We start from the raw sequence: 27,104 nt of genomic DNA, 5'->3' as shown, positions 1-27,104 counted from the left end.
ACCTCAGCCTGAGATACTCCAGAGAAAATAATCCGAGAAGTCCAACTTCTCCTTATAGCTAATGCTCCAGTCTAGGCGACATTCTGGTGAACCTCGTCTGCACCCTCTTCAGTATCCACATCTTTCTTCCTTAACTTATAGCCCCTAATTTTATATGACCCCACATGACCCAATCTCTCCTCACATCTCATAACTGAAGTGCTTGCAGTGAATCTCCTCTGCATTCTATCACATCTTTCTGACAATATGGCAGCAAGAACTGCACACAATGCTCCAAATATGGTCTAACCAGTTTTATACCCGTGCAATGTAACTTGCATGTGATGTCTCAACATACATTGTTTTGAAAACGAGCATTGTTCCTTATTTCTTCATCACTTTACACTTGTCTGGATTCAACACCATCTATATTCTGCTATATCCTTGACAACCGTCCTTGCTAAACACAACTCCACCACCAAACCTGCTGATCAAATTACCTACATTTTCATCCAATTAATATTTATTATAAACAAAAGGCCTCAGCATTGATCCGTGTAGCATACAATTGGTCACAGAATTTCTGTGAGAAAAATAATCTTGCATCACAACAAATTTGGAGCTAATTTACCAATTCGCTTGGATTCCATGTGACTTAATGTTACGGGCCAGGCTGCCAAGTGGGAAATTTGAGAGACAAGACCTCTGCTATAAGATTTTTTTAATATGGAGAGAGATTTGCACTTACCCGTTTATCAATGTCTCCATGCTGTAACTGGACAAAGCGAGCGCTGATAGCAGCAATATAGCTTTGTTGATTTGAGAAAGCCACACGGCCTGCACCTTTTGGATATTTTAACTCTGGGTCCGTGTCAATACCAGCATAGCATACTCCACCATACAGCCTGTCCATGATCATTGCCAGCTCCACTGCAGCACAAGAAGCCAAGAAAAGCAGGACGGTTACAAACAGCAGAGTGCCAACCATTATTAATACAAAAGCACATCAATTAAATATATAAACAAAAATTACACAAACTAATTTTCTAAATTTACGCAAGCTGCCACTTTTACAATAGTTACCATCTATCTCAAAACTGCTAAAGTATCAGTTTAGTAAGACCTTGCTTTGAAAGCTTGACATTCTTCATGTTGCATTCTAGATAACGAATATTGACAGGATTTTAAGCCATGTCAACACACTTCAACTTTATTTCATTCTCCCTTAACACACAATTTATATAGCCACCTGGCACCAAAGAGACACAACAATTCCCTCTCCATACACTGTTTCATACACTAATTCTAGCAAATTTTCTGTTAAGGCAAATGGGAATGTAAAAGGCATCCCATCCTGTCTGTTCGACAATGAAAATCTGGAAATTCACAGTCTGTCAAATGTTCAAAAGGCTAGAATTTTCTGGTGATGGAGAGGAAAGAATGGTTTAGGGAAATACAGAGTGTAAGCATACATTGCTGAACACATGATAGTTGAGGAAGTCCAGAATGCTCAGCCTCTGAAGCCATCTACTGTTGAAATCCTCATTTCTAAATTTGTAATCTACATATTGACATATTGCAATAAAACATTGCAGATGCTGGAAATCTGATACACTAACAGTAGAGAAGGAGAAGGATGGACGTGAGGCGAAAAAATGAGTGAGTGGGGGGGGGAAGGATTTTATTAAAAATGTGTACAGAAAAATGTACTAAATTTAATGAGTGGATGAGCGAATGTAAAAGTAAAATCGCTAGTGAAGTGGTAAAAATCTCGGCATTTTTGCGTGTGGTTTTGGCGGAGTAACGAGTGGAGAATCAGGCGGCAGCAGGGAAAATCGCTAGCGAAATGTGAAAAATGTCAGCGTTTTTGGAGGAGAGGCGGGCGGTAGCAGCCGTTATGGTGGCTGGCCAGCAGGAGGCGAAAAAATGAGTGAGTGGGGGGGGGGGGGGGAGGATTTTATTAAAAATGTGTACAGAAAAATGTCTTTGGTCAGTTTTGGTCTCCAAATCTGAGGAAGGACATTATTGCCATAGAGGCAGTGCAGAGAAGGTGCACCAGACTGATTCCTGGGATGTCAGGACTTTCATATGAAGAAAGAGTGGATAGGCTCGGCTTGTACTTGCTAGAATTTAGGAGATTGAGGGGGGATCTTATAGAAACTTACAAAATTCTTAAGGGGTTGACAGGCTAGATGCAGGAAGATTGTTCCCGATGTTGGGGAAGTCCAGGACAAGGGGTCACAGCTTAAGGATAGAGGGGAAATCGTTTAGGACCGAGATGAGAAAAACATTTTTCACACAGAGTGGTGAATTTCTGGAACTCTCTGCCACAGAAGGTAGTCGAGGCCAGTTCATAGGCTATATTTAAGAGGGCGTTAGATGTGGCCCTTGTGGCTAAAGGGATCAGGGGGTATGGAGAGAAAGCAGGTACAGGATACTGAGTTGGATGATCAGTCATGGTCATATTGAATGGCGGTGCAGGCTCGAAGGGCCGAATGGCCTACTCCTGCACCTATTTTCTATGTTTCTAAGATTTAAGAAGACATTTGGACAGGTACATGGATAGGAAAAGATTAAGAGGGATATTAGCCAAATGTGGGCAAATGGGATTAGCTTAGATGGGGCATCATGGACAAGTTGGGTTCAAGGGCATGTTTTTATGCTGTATAACTCTATGACGATCAGGGAGTCATAAATTAAGTGGTCCTTGTGGATGGCGGAAAGAGGTCGGGAAAGGAAGATATATCTAATAGTGAATCCTGGTACAGCTGGTGAAAACTACAAAGGTTCAACACAAATAGAACACTACCTAATTTTCCACCTGGATTCTACAACAATGTTATGAATGATATATTTTCACATTTCAATACTTTAGAATGTATTAGTTTCACTGAACAGCATATAAAGTGTTCTTTAGGATGGTATCTCAATCATGTTTAAAGTGGGAATTAAATATTTGGTCTAATTACACCCATCTACATTCCATACATCCATCTCTTTTAAGAGAGTTAGATATAGCTCTTAGGGCTAACAGAATCAAGGGATATGGGGAGAATGCAGAAACAGGGTACTGATTCTGGATGATCAGCCATGATCATATTTAATGGCGGTACTGGCTCGAAGGGCCGAATGGCCTACTCCTACACCTTGTTTCTATGTTTCAGTTCCATACATTGAATCATTTCTGAGTGTAACTAGTTCCAAATAATAATACAAACAGCTTCATAGTCCAAGATGGCGGCGCTGCCTTAGCAGCTGCGGCTCGCCTGCAGTCCGTCTGTTTTTTTTTGGTTCTTTTGTCCTGTTTTAGTTAATCTTTGGTTTATTAGGTTGTGTATGTGTGTGGGGGGGGGGGGGGGGAGAAACATGTTTTTGGTCTCTTCCTTCTGGGGGGGGGGGGGGGGGTTGCGACTTTTCTTGTCGTATCCCCCGTCTCCGCCGAGGCCTAATAGAGGAGCAGGCGGCCGCGGAGCTGGGGCAGCGTTCCAGCGGCAGTGGTCCGACTCCGGAGCTGTGGTGTTCCGACAGCAGCGGCGATCCGGCCTCGGAGCTGGGGCAGCGGCCACCCGGCCTCGGAGCTGGGGCAGCGGCAGCGGCCACCCATCCTCGGAGCTGGGGCAGTGGCAACGGCGACCCGGCCTCAAGCTGGGGCAGTAGCAGTGGCCACTCGGCCTCGGAGCTGGGGCAGCGGCGACCTGGCCTCGGAGCTGGGGTAGCGGCGACCAGACCTCGGAGCTGGGGCAGCGGCGGCCCGGCCTCGGAGCTGGGGCAGCGGCAGCGGCCACCCGGCCTCGGAGCTGGGGCAGCGGCCACATGGCCTCGGAGCTGGGGCAGCGGCAGCGGCAACCCGGCCTCGGAGCTGGGGCAGTGTTCCGGCGGCAGCAGCCACCCGACCCGACTGCGGGCCCAGTGTCGGGAGCTGGTCACTGGTTGCTGACCTGTTCTCCGGAACTCCCGCAACAACAGCTGCGTCCGCTGGACTGGAGGGCCGCAGCTTCGGCAGCTTCGACCACCCCGGGCCGCGGAGTTGAACCGGCCCGTTCGCGGAGCTCGGATTCAGCCGCGGGACTGACATTACTTACCATCGCCCGGCGGGGTCACAACATCTGAAGCCTGGATCGCCTCGGCGCAGAGGGAGAATAAGAAGGGATGAGACAAAGACTTAAGACTTTTGCCTTCCATCACAGTGAGGAGGTGCCTGGTGAACTCACTGTAGTGGATGTTAATTTGTGTTTATTGTGTGTTTTTGTCATTTTGTACTATATGTAGGACTGCAAGGCAACAAAATTTTGTTCAGACCGCAAGGTCTAAATGACAATAAAGGCTACTTTGACTTTGATATAATGAGAACATTTCATTGATATTTTGGCTTACCAGCTCTAAGAGGTCTAGGAACACCACCTACAAAAATAGTCTTCCGTGGATCAAGTGGCTGAGAACCATCCATTACAAAGTCACTATCATTGAGATTCCATGGGCGAATCTGAACCTGCATTTAAAATTATGCATATTTAAAACACAAGTTGACAGAATATAGCAATTCATTCATTGATTTGAGGATACTGATAGCTTTGCTATAATGTGACAGTTGTGTTCTAAGAAATCTCATGTTTAGGAAACAGCATTATAAAAACAATTGTGTCAATGGGGTTAGGGACTCGAAGGTTTCAGGTTTTGCAATAAGAATTATTTTGCCAGCAAGATTTAGAAAGATGAAGGTCTTTTCAATAGCCTATTTTTGTTAACGCAAGCTAAAAATACTTAAGGCTGTATGTTACATTGCTTAACAGAGTATCAATTGAAACAACACTTTTCATTTTCAAGGATCGCCTGCAGTTAAAGTTGCAGCCATGTTGTTAAGAGACAATGATTACTGCGCTGAAACAGGTTTATAATTTCCTCCCTACACTGTTTAAATCTAAGACAGCTTTTTTTAAATTTGCTTGTCAATTTTCAAAGTAACTTTAGTTCTCTAGTTCCCAATTGTGTATTTAACAAATTTGGCCTGCGTAATGCAAATATTGTTTCCTAATTCACAAATTGCATTATATCAAATTGGAGTTATGGAAACATTTGTTATAACTGAATTACCTATACTTCAATACAGTGATCATGGCTGTTGCTCTCTTGGAAAACCCAAATCGTCTAATAAAGCATTGGAAATTAAACAAGTACATCAGTTGTCGTATTGGACTACAAATTGAAATTAAGATTTTATTTTAAAGGAGATGATTTTTGTATCAGCATTCTGGTTCTTGACAGTTTTCGTTTGTTATACATCTGAATATTAATATATTAGATTAAATATGAAATTAGAGCATATATAATGTTAAAAATAGATATTAGTTTCCTGGGCAAAGGCAAATAAGATTGAAAGCTCAATTATGTACATAAAAAAAGACTCACACCTGCATTTGGAGAGCAGTAAAGACAAGAGCACCTACCCAAGGATGCTCAAGTAAACCAGAAACCAAGTTGTCTCTTCCTAACTATTTAACTACATTGATCTTTGATTATTTATGTTAGTAATTATGCATTTGCTTACTGGTTTATCTTTGATGGTTGGACTCGACACACAAAGATACAGCTTTCCCTCTTCTTCAATGCAAGCATCAATTAAAGCTTGTACAGAACCTTCCTCCTGGAAGAGCAGAAATGCATAGCCTGCAAAATAAGACAAAGAATAAGCTGATGCATCTCAACTAATGTGGTTGCTTTGCCACCTGGTATATTGGAATAAAGATTGGAAGAGCACAGATTATTATTGCAAGCAATTATTCTTTTCATCATGTGACATACCAGCTTCACGTTAGGAGAATAAAAATCATTAAAAGCATAAAAAATATTGGATTAACTTTCTAGGATATTATTTAGGACCTAAACATTGAACTTTGAGTTGTCGCTGGCTATTTGTAGACTGCAAGAAAGTCTGAAAACTGCAACAACTCATTCCAAATGGTTCTGTGAATCACACATGTTGAAATTGTCATGAAATCACACAGAGAGAGAGGGGCAGAGAGAGAGAGAGGGGGCAGAGAGAGAGGGGGGGGGCAGAGAGCGAGAGGGGGGCAGAGCGAGAGGGGGGCAGAGCGAGAGGGGGGCAGAGTGAGAGGGGGGCAGAGCGAGAGACCGAGAGAGGCAGAGAGAGAGAGAGGCAGAGAGAGAGGCAGAGAGAGAGAGAGGCAGAGAGAGAGAGAGGCAGAGAGAGAGAGAGGCAGAGAGAGAGAGAGGCAGAGAGAGAGAGAGAGGCAGAGAGAGAGAGAGGCAGAGAGAGAGAGAGGCAGAGAGAGAGAGAGGCAGAGAGAGAGAGAGGCAGAGAGAGAGAGAGGCAGAGAGAGAGAGAGGCAGAGAGAGAGAGAGGCAGAGAGAGAGAGAGAGAGAGAGAGAGAGAGAGAGAGAGAGAGAGAGGAGCAGAGAGAGAGAGAGAGAGAGAGAGGAGCAGAGAGAGAGATAGAGAGAGAGGAGCAGAGAGAGGCGGAGAGAGAGAGAGGGAGAGATGACAGATGAGGTTGAAACAGAGGTGCACTTCCTCCTAAAATGCAAAAAAATTGACAAAACAAGGAAAGCATACTTTGACAAACTCAGTGTGGCAACCCCTGATTTTAAAGAACTAGATGATACATCAAAACTAAGAATAATCCTTGGCGAAGGAAATACGGCACATCTTGGTGCACAATACGTAACAGCATGCCATAACCTGAGAGACGGTGAATGACCAACATGCACATATGTACGCACACACTAATTGACATTAACTAACACTAAGAAATTAATATTGAATTGCTAAACTTGCTATTGTGTTGTACTGCTTACAGCTGCAAGAACGTGTAGCAATCAATAAAGGGCTATAGGCCTATTGCGAGTTTATGTACAAGGAATATCTATCCATGCACTGTATACTTGTATTTATACTTATGCATTTTAAACATGTATGTCATGTTTTATACTTTGGCAATATAACAATGTTTTTTTATCATGCCAATAAAGTTTTTAAATTGAAAATTGAATTGAATTGAGAGAGAGGCAGTGAGAGAGAGGCAGAGAGAGAGGCAGAGAGAGAGAGAGGCAGAGAGAGAGAGAGAGAGAGAAAGGCAGAGAGAGAGAGAGAGGCAGAGAGAGAGAGAAAGGCAGAGAGAGAGAAAGGCAGAGAGAGAGAGAGGCAGAGAGAGGGAGGCAGAGAGAGGGAGGCAGAGAGAGGGAGGCAGAGCGAGGGAGGCAGAGAGAGGGAGGCAGAGAGAGGGAGGCAGAGAGAGGGAGGCAGAGAGAGGGAGGCAGAGAGAGCGAGGCAGAGAGAGCGAGGCAGAGAGAGAGCGCCAGGCTCGGCCCGCGGCAGCAACCTCCCCACCAGGCGGCGGACCCGAGCTAGGCTGCGGACGGGCGTGGACCCGAGCAAGGCAGCGGGCGTGCATGGACCCGAGGATCGCGAGTTCGGCCGCCGCAGTCTCCAGTCCAGCGCCTGACTTCATCTCCGGGCTCGTCCTTTCTTCCACCTGCGGTGTCTTTTGAACAACCCGGGGGTGGGTGTGAATGACCCTTGAGAGGGCGTCGGGAGGTGACGTCACTCGAAGCGCATGGAAGATTCCGTGTGTGAGATGGAGCCTAGCAGAGCCATTGTGACGTCATCAGTGAATGCTCGTCGTTTAAAATTCAGTCTTTTGATATTTTTATACATTTGCAATAATAAGTCGAGAAATAAAGCATGAAATGTTCAGATAAGGCGAAAAATGTCAACCGGAATATGTAAAAATATTATCGTTACCGCATAGTTTTTTCGCGGAGATGTAAAGACACACACACGTACAAGATAAGAGTTTTAGCGTTATACTAGACCAAGTGGGACCCGTTGGATCCCGTACCCTCAACGCGAGGTTCCGGGGGGAGGGGGGGCGGCCTGCGTCATCACACACACATACTAACCACCCCCACTTGATATTATATTAATATTAATTTGCTCCTTTTACCCCATCCCCCGCCCTATCCACTCATGCATAGCCCCCAATTCGCAGGCGCAGCTAGAGAGGGAGAGGGAGGGGGATAGAGAGAGCGAGGGCAGAGGCAGGCAGAGGGCAGAAAGGCAGAGACAGTGGGCAGAGGCAGAGGGCAGAAAGGAGGAGGGGCAGAGGCAAAGGAGCAGAGGACTGGGGGCAGAGGCCAGAGGACTGGGGGCAGAGGCCAGAGGGCTGGGGGCAGAGCCCAGAGGGCTGGGGGCAGAGGCCAGAGGGCTGGGGGCAGAGGCCTGAGGGTTGGGGGCAGAGGCCTGAGGGCTGGGGGCAGAGGCCTGAGGGCAGAGACAGAAGGCAGAGGGCAGAGGGCAAAGGCAAAGGGCAGGGGGCAGAGGTAGTGGGTAGAGGGCAAAGGCAGTGGGTAGAGGCAGAGGGCAGAGGCAGAGAGCGGCAGCAACCTCCCCACCATGCGCCGAGCGAGGCGGCGAGCGAGCATCGACCAAAGGACTGCGAGTTGGGCCGCCACAGTCTTCAGCTATGATCTTTGGTTTTCAGTCAACGGCCCGATTTCATCTCCGGCTGTGTCTTTTGAGTAACTGGGAGGGGTGACGTCACTCGCAGCGCGAGGAAGAAGGCATGCAGACCCATTATGATGTCATCAGGAAAAGACAGTCGTTTTTAAATTCAAAGTTTAGTCAGATTTTTGAACATTTTTATTAATAACTCGAGAAATAAAGCATGACATTTTCAGATAAGCATATTTTGGACTCCAGGGGAAAAATGTCTATCGGAATATGTACAAATATTACCATTACCGCGTCGTTTTTCCGCGAAGATATGATTACACAAAACACAAATAAATACACATCCAAGATCAGAGTTTTATAAGTATAGAAATAGATTTAGGGCAAGTTTGTATTTTTCTCAAGTATACCATGTATTAATATTAATTTGAAGTGAAAGTGGATATAATTTGGCTTACCTTTTGGTGGAAAATATGACTTGCTCTCTGCTTTGTGAGGCCAGTCAACAACCAGAGAGCCAAAACGACGAAAACTAGCTGTGATTTCATCTGTTTGAATAAAGTGCATTCACTATCTTACTGGTGATAGTTTCTGAGCTCAAATCCAATATACTCTACATTTATGAGCATGGAAGACCACATACAATAAAATCACACTGAGTTTTTTGGCCAGAAATCGCTAACTTGATGTACATAACGTGCACATTATTTTACACAATATAAAAGTTTAGGTAAACGTGCATTGCATTGTAGATGATTTCAAGTAAAATAACTTTAACTGGTGTTTATAACCAAAAAAGGAAGCCTTTCATAACTTTAGATCATAATGTTGCAGAGGGGCATTCAGCCAAACCGATCAATTCAATATTTTTGAACAATTTAATTTCATAATTTCCACCCACAATCCAATTTTAAAATCGTAACCCTACCTTCATCGATATCAGGCGGCAGACCACCAACAAATACTTTGCGGGAATATCGTTCCACTCGTTCACCATTTTGATGAGGAAAACAATGTGGAGAACTTAAGCCACTATGAAGAGTTTGATCCCCACGCCCATCATCAAGGAAACCATCTTCAACTGGGAAGAGGGATGAATGACCTGGATGAAACAAAATATTAAATGATATCAATATCAACATAGAACGACTCAGCTACATTTTTAGGCCTGCTGTTCTATATTTGTTGGATTGTATTAAACTATACAATATTGTCCACTGTTCTAAAGAAACCCCTTGTTTAGACACCGTCTTTCCTCTCCTTCAGTCAAACAGTTCACTGTAGATTTAAAAAAGTCTATTTAACTTGCACTGCTGTAATGCATGTTGGGAGGTCATCCTATGTTATTAGTTGTAAAGGCAAATTATTTTTATACAGCATTCTGAGGCTTCAAATATTAAAAACAAAAATCACATTTCACAATTATAAAATAGGAAATGTTACGGTTTTAAAAAAGCACAATAACCTTTCTGCTCAAAGTTATTGAATTCAATAGTAATGATTTAGATCCAGAGATGATTAATAACATGACAATTTAAATGTATTACGTGATAATTTTTTGTATACAGTTTATATCCTCTTGGCAATTATAAAACCAATACAATCATAACTGCTTAAAATGAATGTAATGATTGTACTTGTCAAAATTCTCCCAAGATCACTTATCAACTAAAGTGTTTGATTAATAATAAAATATTGGCTTTGCAAAACATACTGCTTAATAATAAAATATTGGTTTTGCAAAACATTTCCCCTTTCATGATCAGATTCACGCCTTACAAGACAACCAAAATAATTAGTACAGCTACCATTAGCACTGGTTGTCCTCTTGCACAGGACATTAGGCGAGAAAATGTTTTGCAAGACACTTATTAAATTTAAGACATTTTAAACACAAAAAAAAAATGTACGCCTCAGGATATACAAGAATGAAATCAATGGTTATGTTGGCCTCGGAGAATAAAATTAACTTGCAAATTTAAAGACTACTTCTTAAAGGAAAATAGTGTTATTTCCTATCACCATCCTGCAGTCTGGTCCACCTTCACCCTCCCCTTCTCTAGCTTCCCACAATATCCTTAGATATAACTGATCATGCCCAGGAGATTAATCTACCTTCATACATCTTGAGATATCCAGCACCTGCTTGACTGTAGTACAGACTGTCCTCAAGACAACTCCATTAACTATCCCTAGTTCTCCAGTCACGTCTTTCACACGGTATAAACAGCAAAGAAATGACATGATAGACTAGTAATTTAATTTACCCGTTACATAAAAGCATGCAATTAGTTTGGCACAGGAGTGCAACTCCTTCAGTGTCACCTCTCTGCTATTTTACCATATTTCTGCAAATTATTTGCTTTCAGATGCTTAGCCAATTCTGTCTTACAGGTACCCAATCAGTTTGCATTACCTTTAAAGGAAATCAATACCACATCTTAACAACTCCCAAACAACTCTGCACATTTTGCCCAAAATCTTAAGTGCATCCCCTGTTCTTAAAATTATATGTTAATAGGAACAGCTTCTCTCTTTTTATCTCCTTTTCACTAGTCATGATCCTGTATATTTCAAGCAAATCTACTGTCAACCTGAGCAAATCCACACGAGCTTCTCCATTCTAACTGAAAGCTGCAATCTTCCCCCTTTGGAGCCATTTTTGCAAAATCTTTTCTGTACTGTTTAACATCAATCTTCCCAGTGGTATGGTGATAAGAAATGGACACAATGCTCCAGTTGCTGATCAAGATCCAGCTGTAATTCTTGATAACCATCTTCACTGTCGATGATACTACATATTTTAATGTAATCTTCAAATTTATTAATCATGCCTTGTATAATCTTGTATGATTTGTTGATTACAAACAGTAACCCATTGCAATCCATTCATCAGTCATAAAATTCTAGAAATGGACAAAATTGCAAACCGATTTTAAGTGAGGAGACACATGCACACAAAAAAAACATGAAGGGGCAGAGAATTCAAGATTATACAATCCTAATATAGTGACAGTAATCTGGCTATAGTTTGATGTGGGTTTAAAATCCAACTCTACTTGCGGTTCATTTTTATTCTTACTGTACAGAAATTGAAACTATATACAAAATGCAACTTATTTCAACATTAGATAGGTTTGAAAAATTAGTTTATGACTGATTATTCCATTAAAAATATTTACAGAATTACAAGAAAGATGGTGCAAATTAAATTTATACCCTTGATTTGTCAGTTCCATTGTTTACAATAACATAATTGAGATTGGATTTACTACTTTTTACTAGATGTTGCTACAGTGGAGCAAATATTAGGCATTAGGCATTCTTGATGTCACTGTGTGACCTCTACATTTCTCCAGAAAACTCAGTTGATTCACTGTAGTTGATTCACTGTACAGTTCTAACACAAAACGTAGAAATCACGATTTATGAGTATTGTGTGCAATTGGAACTTTTGAATGCAATCTGCTGTTGATTCAATGGCATGGAAGCTATTTTACTACCAGCAACATTGTATTTACTTTCAAGACCAAGCTATGAAAAATACATTGAATGGCAATGATAGTGCTGGTGGCTAGTACCTCTCCTTTAAAAAAAAAGTATGCATAAAGGAAGCTGACAAGCTTGAATAGTGAATTAAAAGGAGGGGGGGGGGGGGGGGGGGGGGGGGGGAGAGATCACACACATTTGTAAATATTAGTGTAATACAGTTAAAACATTAAATTGGCAATGCCATTTGGTCTCAATTTTTCTTTAAATTTTGCCAATAGAATTGAAAATTACATTCATTGTGTTTAATATGAGATTTAAACAATATTTGCGAAGGACTAATATTGACTATTTATTCATGCAGCAATGGGAAAAGAACACAGTAATAAGAACACTTTACTTTATGGAATGAAACATCAGGAGACTATCATTCTAAAGGTGGCAAATTAAAACTAGCTCCCAAGAATAGAGTTTTTTCTTAGGAGGTTGATAATATTTCCATTCAGGAAATAAAGATTGCACAAAGGAATGCTTTCTTCTTATTGTTCACAATTAGACACATTATAGAAAGAAGATGGAATACATTAAACAGTCTGGAATACAGCCCCACATGCACTCGTATTTTTATTTATTTATTTTTAAATTTTTATTAGAAGCAAGTACATAATGTAGTACATAAGTATCTACTACATAATGAGATACAGTTCATGTACAACTTCTATTTTCAAATTTAGCAGAATAGAACAGAAAATGAGAAAAGTCAGGATAGAGGAGAAAAGAATATCATAAGCCGTAGTGTTAGTTCGTGAGATAGTAAAGAAAGCCCAAAGAAAAGGTAGAAAGGGATAGAGTAGAAAAAAGAGAAGAAAAAGACATAAAGAGAAAGGAAATAAAAATAAAGAGATTGAGATATACCTATTTAATATCTTTATCCACCCTTTACCCCGTTCTGAAACGTTTAATTTCTAAGGTTGTGTTGCACCATATGCTTGTAAAAAGTCGATAAAAGACCAAATCATTAAGAATTGGTCTGTTTTGCCTAACAGGAGAAGTCTCATTTCTTCAAGATGTAACATTTCAGACATATTTGTTATCCACATTTTGAGCGTTGGTGTGGCTGGATTTTTCCCAAATTTAAGTATGAGTTTTTTTGCCGTTATTAAGCCAATGTTAAGAAGAGATTTTTGAGACGTAGTTAATTTACATCCGTCTTCCATTGATCCGAAGATAATCAGTTCTATATTGGGGTTCAGTTTTGTGTTAAATAGTTTTGTGATAGTTCCAAAAATGTCATTCCAGAATTTATGAAGTTTTGCACAGGAGACACAAAAGAGTGTGTTATAATGGCGTTTTGAGATGCACATTTGTCACAGATGGGAGAGACATTTGGAAAATTTTTATTCAGTCTAGTTTTCGAGTAATATAATCTATGTAAAATTTTAAATTGAATTAAATTATGTCTTACACTAATCGAACATTTGTGTACATAGCAAGTGTTTTTCCCATCTGTCTTTCGGAATTTTTATCAGTAATTCTTGTTCCCAATCCATTCTAATTGCCTCTGTTGAAGGTATTTCTATATTTAAAATAATATTATATAAATATGATATTATATTACTTGAGTCTGTCTTTCTATTCATTCCTTCATCTAATAAATCTGAAGTTAGAGATTGATATCCTTGTATGTGTTTTTTCAAGTAATCTCGAACTTGAAGGTATTTGAAATATTGATTACATTTCAGGTTGTATTTTAATTGTAATTTGTGAAATGATAGGTTTCCCATTTCATACATATCTCCAAACGTTTTAATTTCTACTCTTTCCCAGTGGGTAAACGAGTTATCAATAATAGATGGTTTGAATGAGGGATTATTAACTATTGGAGAAAGAAGCGATAAATTCCTTAATTTTAAAGTTAGTTTTACTTGTTTCCAAATTCGTATTGTGCTGTGAATAATTGGGTTCTTCTTATATATTATATTGTTCAATTTTATCGGGGAGAGAAGGATCGCTCCTAAATTAAAAGGGGAGCAATCCTTTTTCTCCATTCTTATCCAATCTATTTGTTGGGCAGAGCTGTCCAACCAATGAATAATATTTTTGATATTCACTGCCCAATAGTAGTACAGAAAGTTGGGGCGTGTCAGTCCCCCAAATTCTTTGGGTTTACACATGTGTTTTCTTTGGATTCTATGTGATCTATAGTCCCATATGAAATTTGTAATGTCAGAGTCTAGTTTTTTAAAATAATTTTTTAGGTAAATATATTGGAGTTGATTGAAATAAATATAGAATTTGTGGTAGAAAGATCATTTTTATGGCGTTTATTCTGCCTATTAAAGACATCGGCAGTGTTTTCCAGAATTTAATCAACGCATTCAATTTAGTTAGTAAAGGCTTATAATTTGCATTAAATAGTGATTTATATTTTCTAGTAATTTGGATACCCAAATTTCTCTGTTGCAATTTTAAAAGGGAATTTTAACAGGTGTGTCTGCTCTTGAGGTTTTATCGTCATGATTTCGCTTTTATTCCAATTTATTCTATATCCTGAAAAGGAACCAAATTCCCTTATTAAATTTAATATATTAGGTATACTAATTTGCGAATTTGTAATGTACAATAATACATCGTCTGCGTATAATGAGGTTTTATTATTTGAGTGTTTGGTATTATAACCGTGAATATTCGGATGACTTCTTATACTTTCTGCTAGGGGCTCTATAACAAGAGCAAATAACAGGGGCAAAAGTGCACACCACTGTCTATTGCCCCTTGATAGTTGAAATTTCAAAGATAACATGTTGTTGGTCAGTATTCTAGCAGACGGCTTGTCATATAATAATTTTACCCATGAAATAAAGTTCTCTTCCAAATTAAATTTTTGCAATACTTTAAACAGATATTGCCATTGGTCAAATGCTTTTTCTGCATCCAATGAAATAATTGATAAATCTACTTCTTCAGTTTTATGTGAATACATTATATTAAACAAACGTCTCAAATTGTTGGATGAGTATCTTTTAGGTATAAACCCCGTTTGATCCGGGTTTATTAGTTTACCAACGTATTTACTCAGTCTTCTCGCTAGGGTCTTTGCTAATATTTTCTGATCTGTGTTAAACAGTGCTATGGCTCTATATGAACCTGGTTCTTCTAGATCTTTGTCTTTTTTAGGTATAAGTATAATGGTTGATTCGGCTAATGTTTCTGGTAGTATGTTTTCTTTAAAAGTGTGTGTGTATAAATTTAGTAAACGTGGAGAAATTATCTCGTAAAATCGTTTATAGAATTCATTACCATACTTCAACTGTGATCTGGGCTCCTAATTCCTCTTGTTCCATCGGATTGAGTTTGGGAAGATTACAATTATCTAAGAAATTTATGATTTTAGTGTTATCTGCTGAGGTTTTAGATGTATATAAATTTTGATTAAATTGTGCAAATCTTTTGATAATGTCTTTAGGTAGTGTTAATAATTCACCTTTATCTGATTTAATTTTGATAATTGTATTTTCCTTTTCCCGTTTTTTCAGTTGTCGTGCTAAATGTTTATGTGGTTTATCGCCGAATTCAAAGTTTTCCTGTTTTGTGATTTGAAATAGTCTTATTACTCTTGTCGATAATATTTTATTTAGCTTAAATTTCAATATAGTTATCTTATTATGTTTGTCTATGGTTGGGTCTTTGGCATTATCTAAATCTCATTATCTAATTTGTTGTTCTAGCTGCAATTGTTCAGTGTTGTTCTTTTTATTTTGGAAAGCTTGGTATGAAATTATAACTCCTCTAATGAATGCTTTAAAAGCTTCCCATAATAGTGAGATTGAGATACCTGGTGTGTCGTTAGTCTCACTGTTTTAAATATGTACAGCCTTGTGAGTTGTTTAAGATTTGTGGGTTAAACCTCCAAAACGCTTTTTTATCAGACATTCCTTCTAGTTTTAAGAAAAAGGTTAACGGGGAGTGATCAGAAATAATGCTATTATGATATTTAGTTAGTTATGTACGGAATTAATTTCGTATCCACTAAAAAATAGTTGATACGTGAATAAGTTTTATGTACCGTTGAATAAAACGAGTATTCCCTACCCACTGGATGAGCAATCCTCCATACGTCTGTTATGTTTGTATTTCTTATATATGTATTTAAGAGTTCACTAGTTTTAGATTTTATGTTAGTCCTCTTTTGATTTGCAGATTTGTCTAGATATGGATCTAGAACACAGTTAAAATCTCCCCCTATTATCATGTTTTGATAATTAAACTCTGAAATTGTATGCAGAATTTTATTAAAGAATTGAGGGTTATCAAAGTTAGGAGCATAGATGTTTATCATAGTGAGTGGGGTGGAAATGCACTCGTATTTTGACTGCACATTCTCTCGCTCTCCTTCCTGCAAGGAAGCCACCCCATTCTCCCAATTTCTCCTGTTCCATTGTATCTATTGCTACAATGACATTTGCCACATATGCGCATCCTTGACACTTTTCTCACCTGTGGCTTCCCTGTCATGTTAATCAACAGGATTCTCAACTGCAGCTGTTTCACTTCCCCACTTCTGTTCCCATTCCTTCTCAGATTCTCTTTGTTATCACCTTCCACCCCATCAGATTTGAAACAACAGATTATTCTAATTTCCCAAAACTTCAACAAGTTTCCACCATCAGGCTCTTTTCAGCCTACAGGAGGAACCTTTCCATCCACGATTTGTTTGTTTATTCTTCCATCTCTGAAAATACCAACTCATCTTATAGCAATTTCCCTTACAACATCTGTCCATTTATCTCCTAATTTTACACCATACAGGGACCCAAACATTTCACTTGCAATTTAGTGCACTGCATTTGGTGCTCACAAGGTAACCTCCTCCACATCAGAATAACTACAGACACACAAGCTAACCTTTCTCCAGAACACCTTCAATCCATCTGTATGGATGCCACAGAATTTACAGCTACCACTTAAATCCTCCATCATACTGACCCTTCAGTTTTTGTCATCTCACACTGGCCTTCATTTGAAGAGTGCAAACTTCTGGAATAACATCTTATCTTCTGATAGAATACATTTGTAGGTTCAGGATTCAGCACCAATTCAACCATGTCCAAAAAAACAGCTTTTCCATTTGCAATCAAAATTTGCCAGCTCTGAAGAAAGGTCAGTAAACTGAAACATTAACTTACCAACTTATCATTGTCCTGCTGAATATTTAAATGTTTATATTTTCTAGTTTCATTTCTGTACTATTTTCAAATGCATTGTGATATTCTTTAAAAACCGAACAGCCTTCAAGTTGTGTGGCAATTTATCAGAACATTAAAACACCACTTTGACTTGGTTAAATAGTTGTAATTGGAATCTTATATTTAAAGCTTTATTAATTGAAGTACATACCAATGATTTTTTTTTAAAAAGGGCATTTTTCCTCCACGACTCAAAAATCTTGACAAACCAAACTAAAACCAGGGGTAAAACACAAGGTGCTGGAAGAACTCAGGAGGTCAGGCACGATATGTGGAAGGAATGGAGATGATTTTTTTTTTTTTGGAACGTAGTAGTGAGTTAATTATTTTTACCTTGAGCAAATCTGATATAACCTCTTTTCCATTACTTTGTGAAAGTTGAATAATTCAAGCATGTATTTTTATATCTGAAGTCAATATACTCATGAAATAAAATGGAAACGAGCTTAGTGAATCTCAAAAAAGAGCTCAGTTCTATAATTACAGACATATTCCGAAAACATGATATGAATTTTAATTTAATGTAATGAAAAAATCGACGTTCTCTTACAAGACTTAAATATTTGAAGTGCTGGGTAAAAAAAATGATCCAAATAAAAGTTGATTGTTTTGAGATGCAATGCCATGAATACATTATACAAATTTTTACCTCTCCTTCGCCCATATGTCCTTGCTGCATGTAAAGAGAAAGAAAATACTTTTCAATAATATGAGAGAATGGAATGGTTGGTCATTTTTTAATCTTCAAATGATAAAGGACAGAAAATACCAGATGTCGAAATGCCAGCAAAGCCATCATTACGGTAATAATTGGGATGCAATGCCAGTCAAGTTAATTGTGACAAAGGGACAAAGGCCGAAGAGAATGCATTGATGAAGAAATAAAAAATGATTATTGAACAATTAAACAAATTCCTCTTGGTGAGTTCTTGACTTGCTATGAAAACAGCAGTTTCAAAAATTAGAATACTCATAAATAATCCACTAAATTGACAGTATAGAAAGCATGTAGTTAGACATTTAATAAACATATTTTATTTGAAATGTTTCTACCAGAGGGATGTTTTTAACTGCTCAGAGCAAGCTATGTACACCACCTTTTTGATTTGTTGCAACTTATGTGATGGTTGGTGCTCCCACACTTAATAAATTGGGCCACTGAGCTTTTCACGTGATGAAAAAAGTAAAACAAGCCAACATTAATACTGTGTGCAACTTGGGTGAATAAGAATAGAAGTGAAACTGTTTCCATACCATCTGCTGCCATTTTACATCCAGGGTTGAGAGTTTGGGACTTGCTGCAAGAGATGTTGTGGTGAATTACTGAAACACATTACATAGTTTGTCTGCAGCTGCAGTAATGTGAAGGACAGAGTGGATATTTAAGTCAGTAGATTGGATCCCGATCAAACTGATTTCTTGGAAAGCCTTAAATCGCAAGTGATTTCATACAAATGCTATTTTGGGCAAGTGAAATGTAGAGTATTCAGTCACGTTACAACATTTTTTGGGGTGAAAAAACTTTTGGAATTGAGCCTTCAGTGGAGTACTGGACAAAATGTGTAGGAAAGAACTACAGATGCTGGTTTAAATCAAAGGTAGACACAAAATGCTGGAGTAACTCAGCTGGGACAGGCAGTATCTCTGGAGAGAATGAATGGGTTACGTTTCGGGTCGAGACCCTTCTTCAGACTGATTAAGGGTCTGTCTGAAGAAGGGTCTCGATCCTAAAGTCTGAAGAGGGGTCTCGACTCGAAACATCACCCATTCCTTCTCTCCTGAGATGCTGCCTGCCCCGCTGAGTTACTCCAACATTGTGTCTACAGTGGGGTACTCTTGGCCATGACCTAATTTGTTACCCATAACATTTTTATTAACATTAAAAAGTGAGCATTATTGGACCCCAAAACTGTAAATAACAGACTATTCACATCAGCGTTAATACATCTTAAAAAGTCTTGAAAAATTCTGAAACTGCTAGCTCAGTCTCTTGACAGCATTCTTGCCCCAAGTGTAAACACTGCACGGCATGCAACGTGCAAGTAGTTCTGGTATAACATGATAGTTGCGCTCTGAAGAAACTTGGTGTTATAGAAAATATCATTATAAAAACAATAGTGTCAATGGGGGTTTATAGGAGTAGAGCGTTTCAGACTCGCCACAAGTTATTTTTCTCACAGGATTTTTAAATGCAAAGGTCTTTACAAGATCATTTATTTTTGTTACTGTGCTAAAAATACCAAAGGTTGTTTGTTAAATTGTTTCATAGAGTATCATTGCACATGTCAATAGAAGCAACCGTTTATCAATCTCGACGCGATCCAGAGTTAAAGTAGCGGTTGTGTTCTCAAGAGAAAATAGTGTCTGATTACTGAGGTGAGGTTACATGGAACCCCCACATATCAATTTCTAAAGCAACTTTTAAGTGGTTCTGGTATAAAGAGTTTAGGATATTCTTGACCTTGGTTCATTGATTTGATATAGCCAATGCTATTCAGCAATGACAACAAATACTTAAATGTTCCTATTCCACAACAATGTGCATCTTTGATGTTATCCTGTGAGAAATCTGAAGCATCTCACTTGCAAACAGGAATAGAGTATGTTTAAATAGTTTTATGGTATTTGCAAACAGGAATGGGTATGTTTAAATAGTTTTTATGGTCAGCTTTGTTCCTGCAATTTAAAAAAAGTCACAGGATCAAGTCTTTCATTACAATTATGGTCACAACCATGAAAAACATTCTGATAAACCTACTCAGCCATTCTGTAACTGCGCACAATCTTAGGTACATGCTCTGGCATGCACCATTTCAAATGTTTTTCAGATCCATTGGTCCTTATGGCTGTATTCACTTTCTGGCACTTATGGACTCATTTGAGAATCTAAATTTAGTGTGTTCATTCACATTACAAATTACACTTCTTTAAAAAAGGTGCTATTGCACATATTTGCAGACTGGACAGGCAAGTAAGGGTACAAAGCAATAAAGGAAACCAGGAACTGCAAATGACAAAAAAAGACAAAGTGCTGGAGTAACAGCAGGTCAGAAAGCATTTATGGAGAACATAGGATAGGTGACGTTTTGGGTAAGATCCTTTCCTCAGGCTGATTCTGGTGGTGGGTGATGGAGAGAAAACTGGAAGAGGTGGTGGCAGGATAAAGCTTGGCAATTGATAGGTGGATACATCTGTCACTTGCCAGGCTTTATTCTTCCCTCACCTCTCTCCCAGGTTTCTACCCACCCCACCCCTAAAATTTAATTCAGACTGAAATGTCTGAATGACAATAAAGGATACTTTACAATCGGTCTGAAGAAGGGTCCAGACCCAAAATGTCATGTCTCCATATTCTCCAAAGATGCTGCGTGGCCCGCCGAGTTACTCCTAGACTTTGTGTATGTTTTAAATATCGCAATAAAGACAGGTTAAGTGAAGGGCAAAGATGTGACAAATGGGAGTACCGTGGGCAAAGTGTGAAATTGTCCCATATGGAGGAAAATTATTAGTTTTTAAAAAGATGAGAGATTGCAGAGTTCTGTGATGCAGAAGGATCTGGATGAACCAGTACATAATTCTAAGGCTAACAGGCATCTGCAGCAGATAATTAGGCAAGTTAACAGAATGTTATAGTTTATTACTCGGGCAATTGAACACAAAGTAGGGAGACTTTAAAGAGGCATTAGCGAGACCACACCTGGATGTTTGCCTTAGTAGTCGAGTCCTTGGCAGATGGAGTTTAATCCAGAGGAATGCAAGATGAGGCATTATGGGAGTACTCAAATGCTAGCATGTACATCATGAATGTTGAATCTTGGGGAGTATTGAAAGGAATCTTGGATTACAAGCCCACAGATCCTTGAAAGTGCCAACACAGGTAATGCAGTTAGGAAGGATTACTGGGCTCCATTTGACTGGGCACTAAAGGCAGAAGTACGGAGGTTATGCTCCAACTTTATAACACCTTGGTAGAGGACTGTGTGCAGTTCTGGTCACCATGCCATGCGAATGGTGTAATAGTGCTGGAGAAGGTGCAGAGAGATTCACCAGGATTTGAAGTGGATTGAATAGGAAAGACTGCAGGAAACCTTTCCCCACATCAGAGATGGATAAAACTGGAAGACAGATTTCAGGCGAGGCGGAGATTTAGATGGAATATGTAGGCGACCTTCAGCCTAGAATGCACTGCCTGAGAGGGTGTTTGAAACCAAGTTGCTGACACCTTTTAAATAGTCTATATGAGCACTTGAATTGCCTTGAAGGCATAGAAAGCTATGGACCAAGTGCTGGGAGATAGAATTAATAATTACTACTATTTGGCATGGAGAAATAGACCTGGAGTCGTAGAATCTTACACCATTTCCATACAGTAAGATACCACAACTCCAGGTCTACTTGACTGATACCTAGAATGGACAGGTTCTCAAATGAGAAAGGCTAAACAGGTTCAGCTTCTGTCTGCTGGCATTTAAGAGAGGGAACTTGACAGAAATTTGAAAGATCCTGAAGAATCTTGACAGAATGGATGTGGTCAAAATGTGACCTCTGAAGGGATAATCTAGAACCAGAGATCATCGATTATGAATAAGGGGTCACCCTATTTAAATCAGGTGATGAAAAATATTTTCTCTCAGTCTTGAGAGCAGCAAAGCAAAGTCTATTGGTAAGGCAGAAATAGATGTGGATGAAAGGCAGGAAAGTAGTTGGTTGAAATCAAATTAGTCACTATCTTTCTAAATGCTAGCGTAGGGATAGGTGTAAGGGAAGAGGCTGTCATGTCATATCCCTAATTTTTTATTTTATTTATAGTCTATTTCCATTTCAACATTTACCAGGCTCAAACACTTCCTACCTACTTTCTCTCCTCACACAACTCATTGAGGTCAAAAATTATATGTTTCTGCTCAAATGTATAAATGTGCTTCAAAAACTAAATTGTTCTAAACATTCTAAGTAGATTGTACTCAGAAATTGTAAAATTGCCATTTTAACCATGTTTAAAACCTTGCGTTTGAATAAACAACCAGGAAATGATGAATTATGTCAAAAGGAATTACCATTCAGATAACTGTGATTTACATTACAAGTCAAGCCTACTTTCCAATGTTCAAAACCAAAAGGCTAAGAGTAAATAACATCTTGATATCTGGAAATTGGAGGCACTGACGCAAGATTCAAGTTAAGTTTCAGACAAATTTATAGATTGACTAAAATTTGAGATTCCATCAATATAGGTCAGTCGTGTTTAAATCAATTACTTAAGTGAAGAATGCCAAAATATGTCTAGGAAACACTAAAATGTTAAGATACTTTGAAAAATTAAATATCAATTAATTACAAAATGAGCAAGCTAATAATTTTGCAGCCAAACTAAACTGGGATGAGGCTCCTGTTGGGCAACATGAAATTATAAAAAAAAACACCAAAATAGTATGTTCTACTGTGGAAGCATCCATCAAAAGCAGATTTTTGGGGGGATATTGTTTAAGATCATTAATCTGCAATTTAAAAGTTGAAATGTATAACTGGTGACCACAGGCAAAGATTCATGTGAATATTCTATTTCTATGATGAACAAAAAACAATAAAGTAACAATATGTGTGACTTAAGTTATTGATTATTAATAGAAATGTTCTGAAAATCTTGGAGCAGAAAATGTTTAGAGAAAATAAAACTTTGGGTAAAGAAATATTTCTCCCTCATACATTTAGCAGCATAAGGAATGGAACCAATTTTTTTGCATCCCTATAAACTATGAAGACTAGCCTTCATCTGACAAAGAGCCACTGCTTAGTTCAAATTTCGCAATACAGCCATGAGGAAGAATCGCTGTTGCAGTCAATTCCAAAATAATTAACAGAAATTTGTTTTAGTTTGTTTCTGGTTTCATTTTGTTTTAAGAAGTTTGAGTGTTTAAGGTAAGCATGTTCCTGACTGAGTGAGTAGTAAGTGTAACAAACCCTGGATGACGAGAGAAATTGAGGCTTGGGCAGGAAAAAAGAGGCACGAGTCAGGAACAGGCAACAAGGATCATATGTATCTGAGGAACGTAGGACATTAAGGAGCATACCAAGGAAGATCCTCAATAAATATTTCTCCTTTGTTTTTACCATGGAGAAAGACATAAGGATGAGGGAACTTGAGATAATTAATGGTGATATCTTGAGGACAGTCCATATTACAGTCAATGAGGTGCTGAATGTCCCAAGAAGTACAAAGGTAGGTAAATCTCCTGGGCCTGTTAGGGATAGACTGCATGGTTTTCTGCTGAGAGATTGTGTCTCAAGAAGGTTGACGAGGGCAGGGCAATAGACGTAGCCTTAATGGACATCAGCAAAGCCTTTGAAAGGTACCATATGGCAGGCAGCTCTGAAAGGTTAGATTGCATGGGATCCAGGGGGAGCTGGCTAACTGGATACAGAATTGGCTTCATTGGTAGATGCAGTGGGTGGTGACAGAAGGATGTTTTTCATAATGGAAGCCTGTGACTAGAGATATGCCGCAGAGATCTGTGCTGGAGCCATTGCTGTTTGTAATCTGCATCAACGAATTTGATGTGAAGGTATAATTAGTAAGTTTGCAGATGCAAAATAGGAGTAGCCGAGATACTGGAGATGGTTATCAAAAATTACAGCAGGACCTTGATCAGCTGGGCAAGTGGGCAAAGGAATAGCTAATGAGTTTAATTCAAACAGGTGTGAGGTGTATTTGGGGAAGTCAAACCAGGGCAGGAGCTTCACAGAGAATTGTAGGACATTGGGGAGTGTTGTAGAGCAGAGGGATCTCGGAGTACAGTACATACTTCTCTGAAAGTGGCATCACAGGTACATAGGGTGAAGTTGGCATTTAGCTCGCTGGTCGTTAGTCAGGGAATTGAGCATAGAAGTTGGGACATTATGTTACAGTTGTACTAAACGCTGGGGAGGCTGCACTTTGGGTATTATGTTCAGTTTTGGTCACCTTGTTGTCGGAAAGATACCATGAATCTGAAAAGAGTGCAGAGAAGATGTACAGGCATGAGATAGGAAAAATCTGAAAAAAGAGGAAGAGAGATGGGGGTCCCTGGCAGGGCTCCATGGGGCAATGCCCCAGGCGGCGTTAAACGCCTATATGCAGATTTCTTTTTGATAAATGTACCTTGAAATGACACCGTTTTCTTGCCTGTTTACCCTCAATTTATACTGTAATTTTTTTAATAGTACCTTAAAATAACACATTTTACTTGCTTGTCACTTCTTAATTTACACAGAAAATTTGTGATAATCATACCTTAAAATGACACAAACTCCTTGCCTGTGTACACTTAATATATTGAAAATATTTTATATTACACCTACACCTACTTGTAACATGGTACCTGTTCCTTGCTTGGTTACTCTAATTAGAGGGAAGTATCCTTTACCTTTATATTTAAACGCCAAATGAGTTACAAATCCAACTCTTAACAGTTAGGATGAAAATGATGATCCATCTACTTCAAAGATGATCATATCGTGCTACATAGCTACTCGGTCAAATTAAGTAAAGTGGACAAAATATCAACCTGGAATTTAAGACATTATTTGAAAATAACACTTCCGAAAATTTTAAATTGAAGATTTAATTTCTCTAAATCAAATTATTAAAAAAAAAAGAATGAGAGAATAATCTTTTATCTTCTTTTGATTCTGAACATTTTCTGATTTCCAGAATTTGCAAAGTCAGTGACTATTTAGGAATGCTAATTGCTGACTCAATGGCAAGTCCAAGTTGAAAATGCAACGATACATTGTATTGCGCGGCCAGAAGGCTTCCGGACGGCCCGAGCAGCCAGAAGGCATCCCGACAGGTCATGGCTGTGGGCTGGGAACGCGGTCAGAGGCCTTTATCGAGGCGCCGTGGTCTAGATGCCTCCCGCATCGCCGCTTAGAACCCCGGCCGGGGCTTCAGGGGTAGAAGCCCTGATCGGACGAAGCGGCCGACGGCGCCCGCGGCTGGGGCCCGGGTTGGCACCATGGAGGCATGAAGTGGGGCGTCGACAGGGGTGAGGCCTCGGCAGCGGTGAAGCCTCGCGATGATGGGGCCAAGGCGGCGGTGGAGCTTCGCAGCGGGGGCGATGCCTTACCAGATTTCAAAATCCGCAGATGTGCGGAGAAATCTCATATCTGAGATGTATTAGGTTGTTACCTGGACTCAAGGGGCTGAACTTTAGGGAGGGGTTGGACTGTTTAGGACTTTATTCCATGGAGTGCAGGAGGCTCTGGGGTGATCTTTGAGAGGTGTATAAAATCACTAGGGTAATTGGATAGGGTGAATGCACAGTCTTTTTCACACGGTAGGGGAATCAAGAACGAGAGGTTTAAGGTGAGAGGGGAAAGAATTAATAGGAACCGAAGGTTAATCTACACAGAGGCCTGACAAATTTACTTCCTCAAATTTTTTGAGGAAGTAAATAACAGAATAAAAAGGCCATTGCTAAGATGCCACATGCAAGGCTATTCATCTAAGATGAACCCATGTTAATAGAGAGAAGATACTTACATGGAAAAAAGGTTGGCTGAATGGCAGAAAGCAAAAAGTGGGAATAAAGGGGGCTTTTCCAGATTGTCTGCCGGTGATTAGTGGTGTTCCGCAGGGGTTGATGGTGGGTCCGCTACTTTTCACATTGTATATTATTGATTTGGATGTTGGAATTGATGGCTTTGTGGCCAGGTTTGCGAATGATAGGAAGATAGGTGGAGGGCCAGGTTGTGTAGTGGAAGCAGGGAGTCTGCAGAAGGACTTGGACAGGTTGGGAGAGTGTGGAAAAAAAAGTGACAGATGGAATACAGTGTGGAAAAGTGTGCGGTCATGCATTTTGGTAGTCGGAATAAAGGTGGAGACCATTATCTAAATGGGGAGAGGATTCAGAAATCGGAGGTGCAAAAGGGCTCGAGTGCTGGTGTTGGCATACCAAAAGGTTCATTTGCAGGTTGAATCGGTAATAAGGAAGGCAAATGTAATGTTGGCATTCATTTTGAGAGGATTAGAATATAATAAAAGCAGGAATGTAATACTGAGGCTTTATATAAATACAGGTCAGACTGCATTAGAAGTATTGTAAGCAGTTTTAGGCCCTATATCTGAGGAGGGAGGGATGTGCTGCGTTGGAGAACGTCCAGAAGAGGTTTATGAGAATTGTCCAAGGGATGATTGGGTTAATGTACAAGGAGCATTTGATGGCTTTGGGTCTGTACTCGCTGTACTAGATGGATGAGGGGCTGGATCTAATTGGAACTTAACAAATAGTGAAAGGCCTCCACTTGTGAGAGAGTCTAGGACTAGAGGAGATAGTCTCAGAATAAAAGGGCGTACTTTCAGAAATGAGATGGAGGAATTTCTTTAGCCAAAGGGTGGTGAATCTGTGGAATTGATTGCAGCAGACAGCTGAGGAGGTCGTCATTGGGTATTTTTAAAGCGGAAATTGACAGGTTCTTGGTTAGTTAGGGGGTCAAAGGTTAGGCAGAGAAGGCAGGATATGGGGATGAGGGAAAGATAGATCAGACATGACTGAATGGCAGAGAAGACGCAATGGCCCAAATGACCTACTTCTGCTCCTATGACTCATGGACTTATGCAAGTGGAACGAGCTGCCTGAGGAAATAGTTGAGACAGATACAATGATATTTAAAAGGCATTTGAACATTTGTAAGTCATTGAGGTAGATAAAAAATGACATTTAAAGACATTTGGACAGGTACACAGATTGGAAAACTTTAAAATTATATCGGACAAACGTGGGCAAATCGCATCTTGATCGGCATGGAACAAATTGGGCCAAAGGGCCATTTTCTGTGCTGTATTGATTGCGACTCCAAGTACCTTTTGCATGCTATTTTTGCTCTGGTCATCATGTTTCCCACTTTTATTTGGTTTCACTTTTCTATCACATGTCCGGGCTATC

The 27,104-nt window shown here is 39.5% G+C and overlaps 1 protein-coding gene across 3 annotated transcripts in view; it reads right to left on the bottom strand.

The window, feature by feature from the left end:
- cpeb4 (cytoplasmic polyadenylation element binding protein 4) overlaps positions 1 to 27,104 on the bottom strand; it is an 82,114-nt gene that overhangs the window by 5,494 nt on the left and 49,516 nt on the right. For 2 of the 3 annotated variants that reach the window (XM_033029646.1, XM_033029645.1), the window contains 5 exons: positions 9,375 to 9,548; positions 8,905 to 8,994; positions 5,525 to 5,643; positions 4,354 to 4,468; positions 728 to 909 (listed from right to left, as the gene is read on the bottom strand). In XM_033029646.1, the coding sequence (XP_032885537.1) occupies positions 728 to 909; positions 4,354 to 4,468; positions 5,525 to 5,643; positions 8,905 to 8,994; positions 9,375 to 9,548 (680 nt within the window). Of the gene's footprint in view, positions 1 to 727; positions 910 to 4,353; positions 4,469 to 5,524; positions 5,644 to 8,904; positions 8,995 to 9,374; positions 9,549 to 17,830; positions 17,855 to 27,104 lie in introns of all 3 variants that reach the window. The other variant, XM_033029644.1, reaches the window with a different exon arrangement.

Source organism: Amblyraja radiata, chromosome 11, assembly GCF_010909765.2.
Source record: "Amblyraja radiata isolate CabotCenter1 chromosome 11, sAmbRad1.1.pri, whole genome shotgun sequence".
Classification (NCBI taxonomy): domain Eukaryota; kingdom Metazoa; phylum Chordata; class Chondrichthyes; order Rajiformes; family Rajidae; genus Amblyraja; species Amblyraja radiata.
Note: the sequence above shows the minus strand (reverse complement) of the source record. Positions and strands in the feature narration are given on the sequence as shown.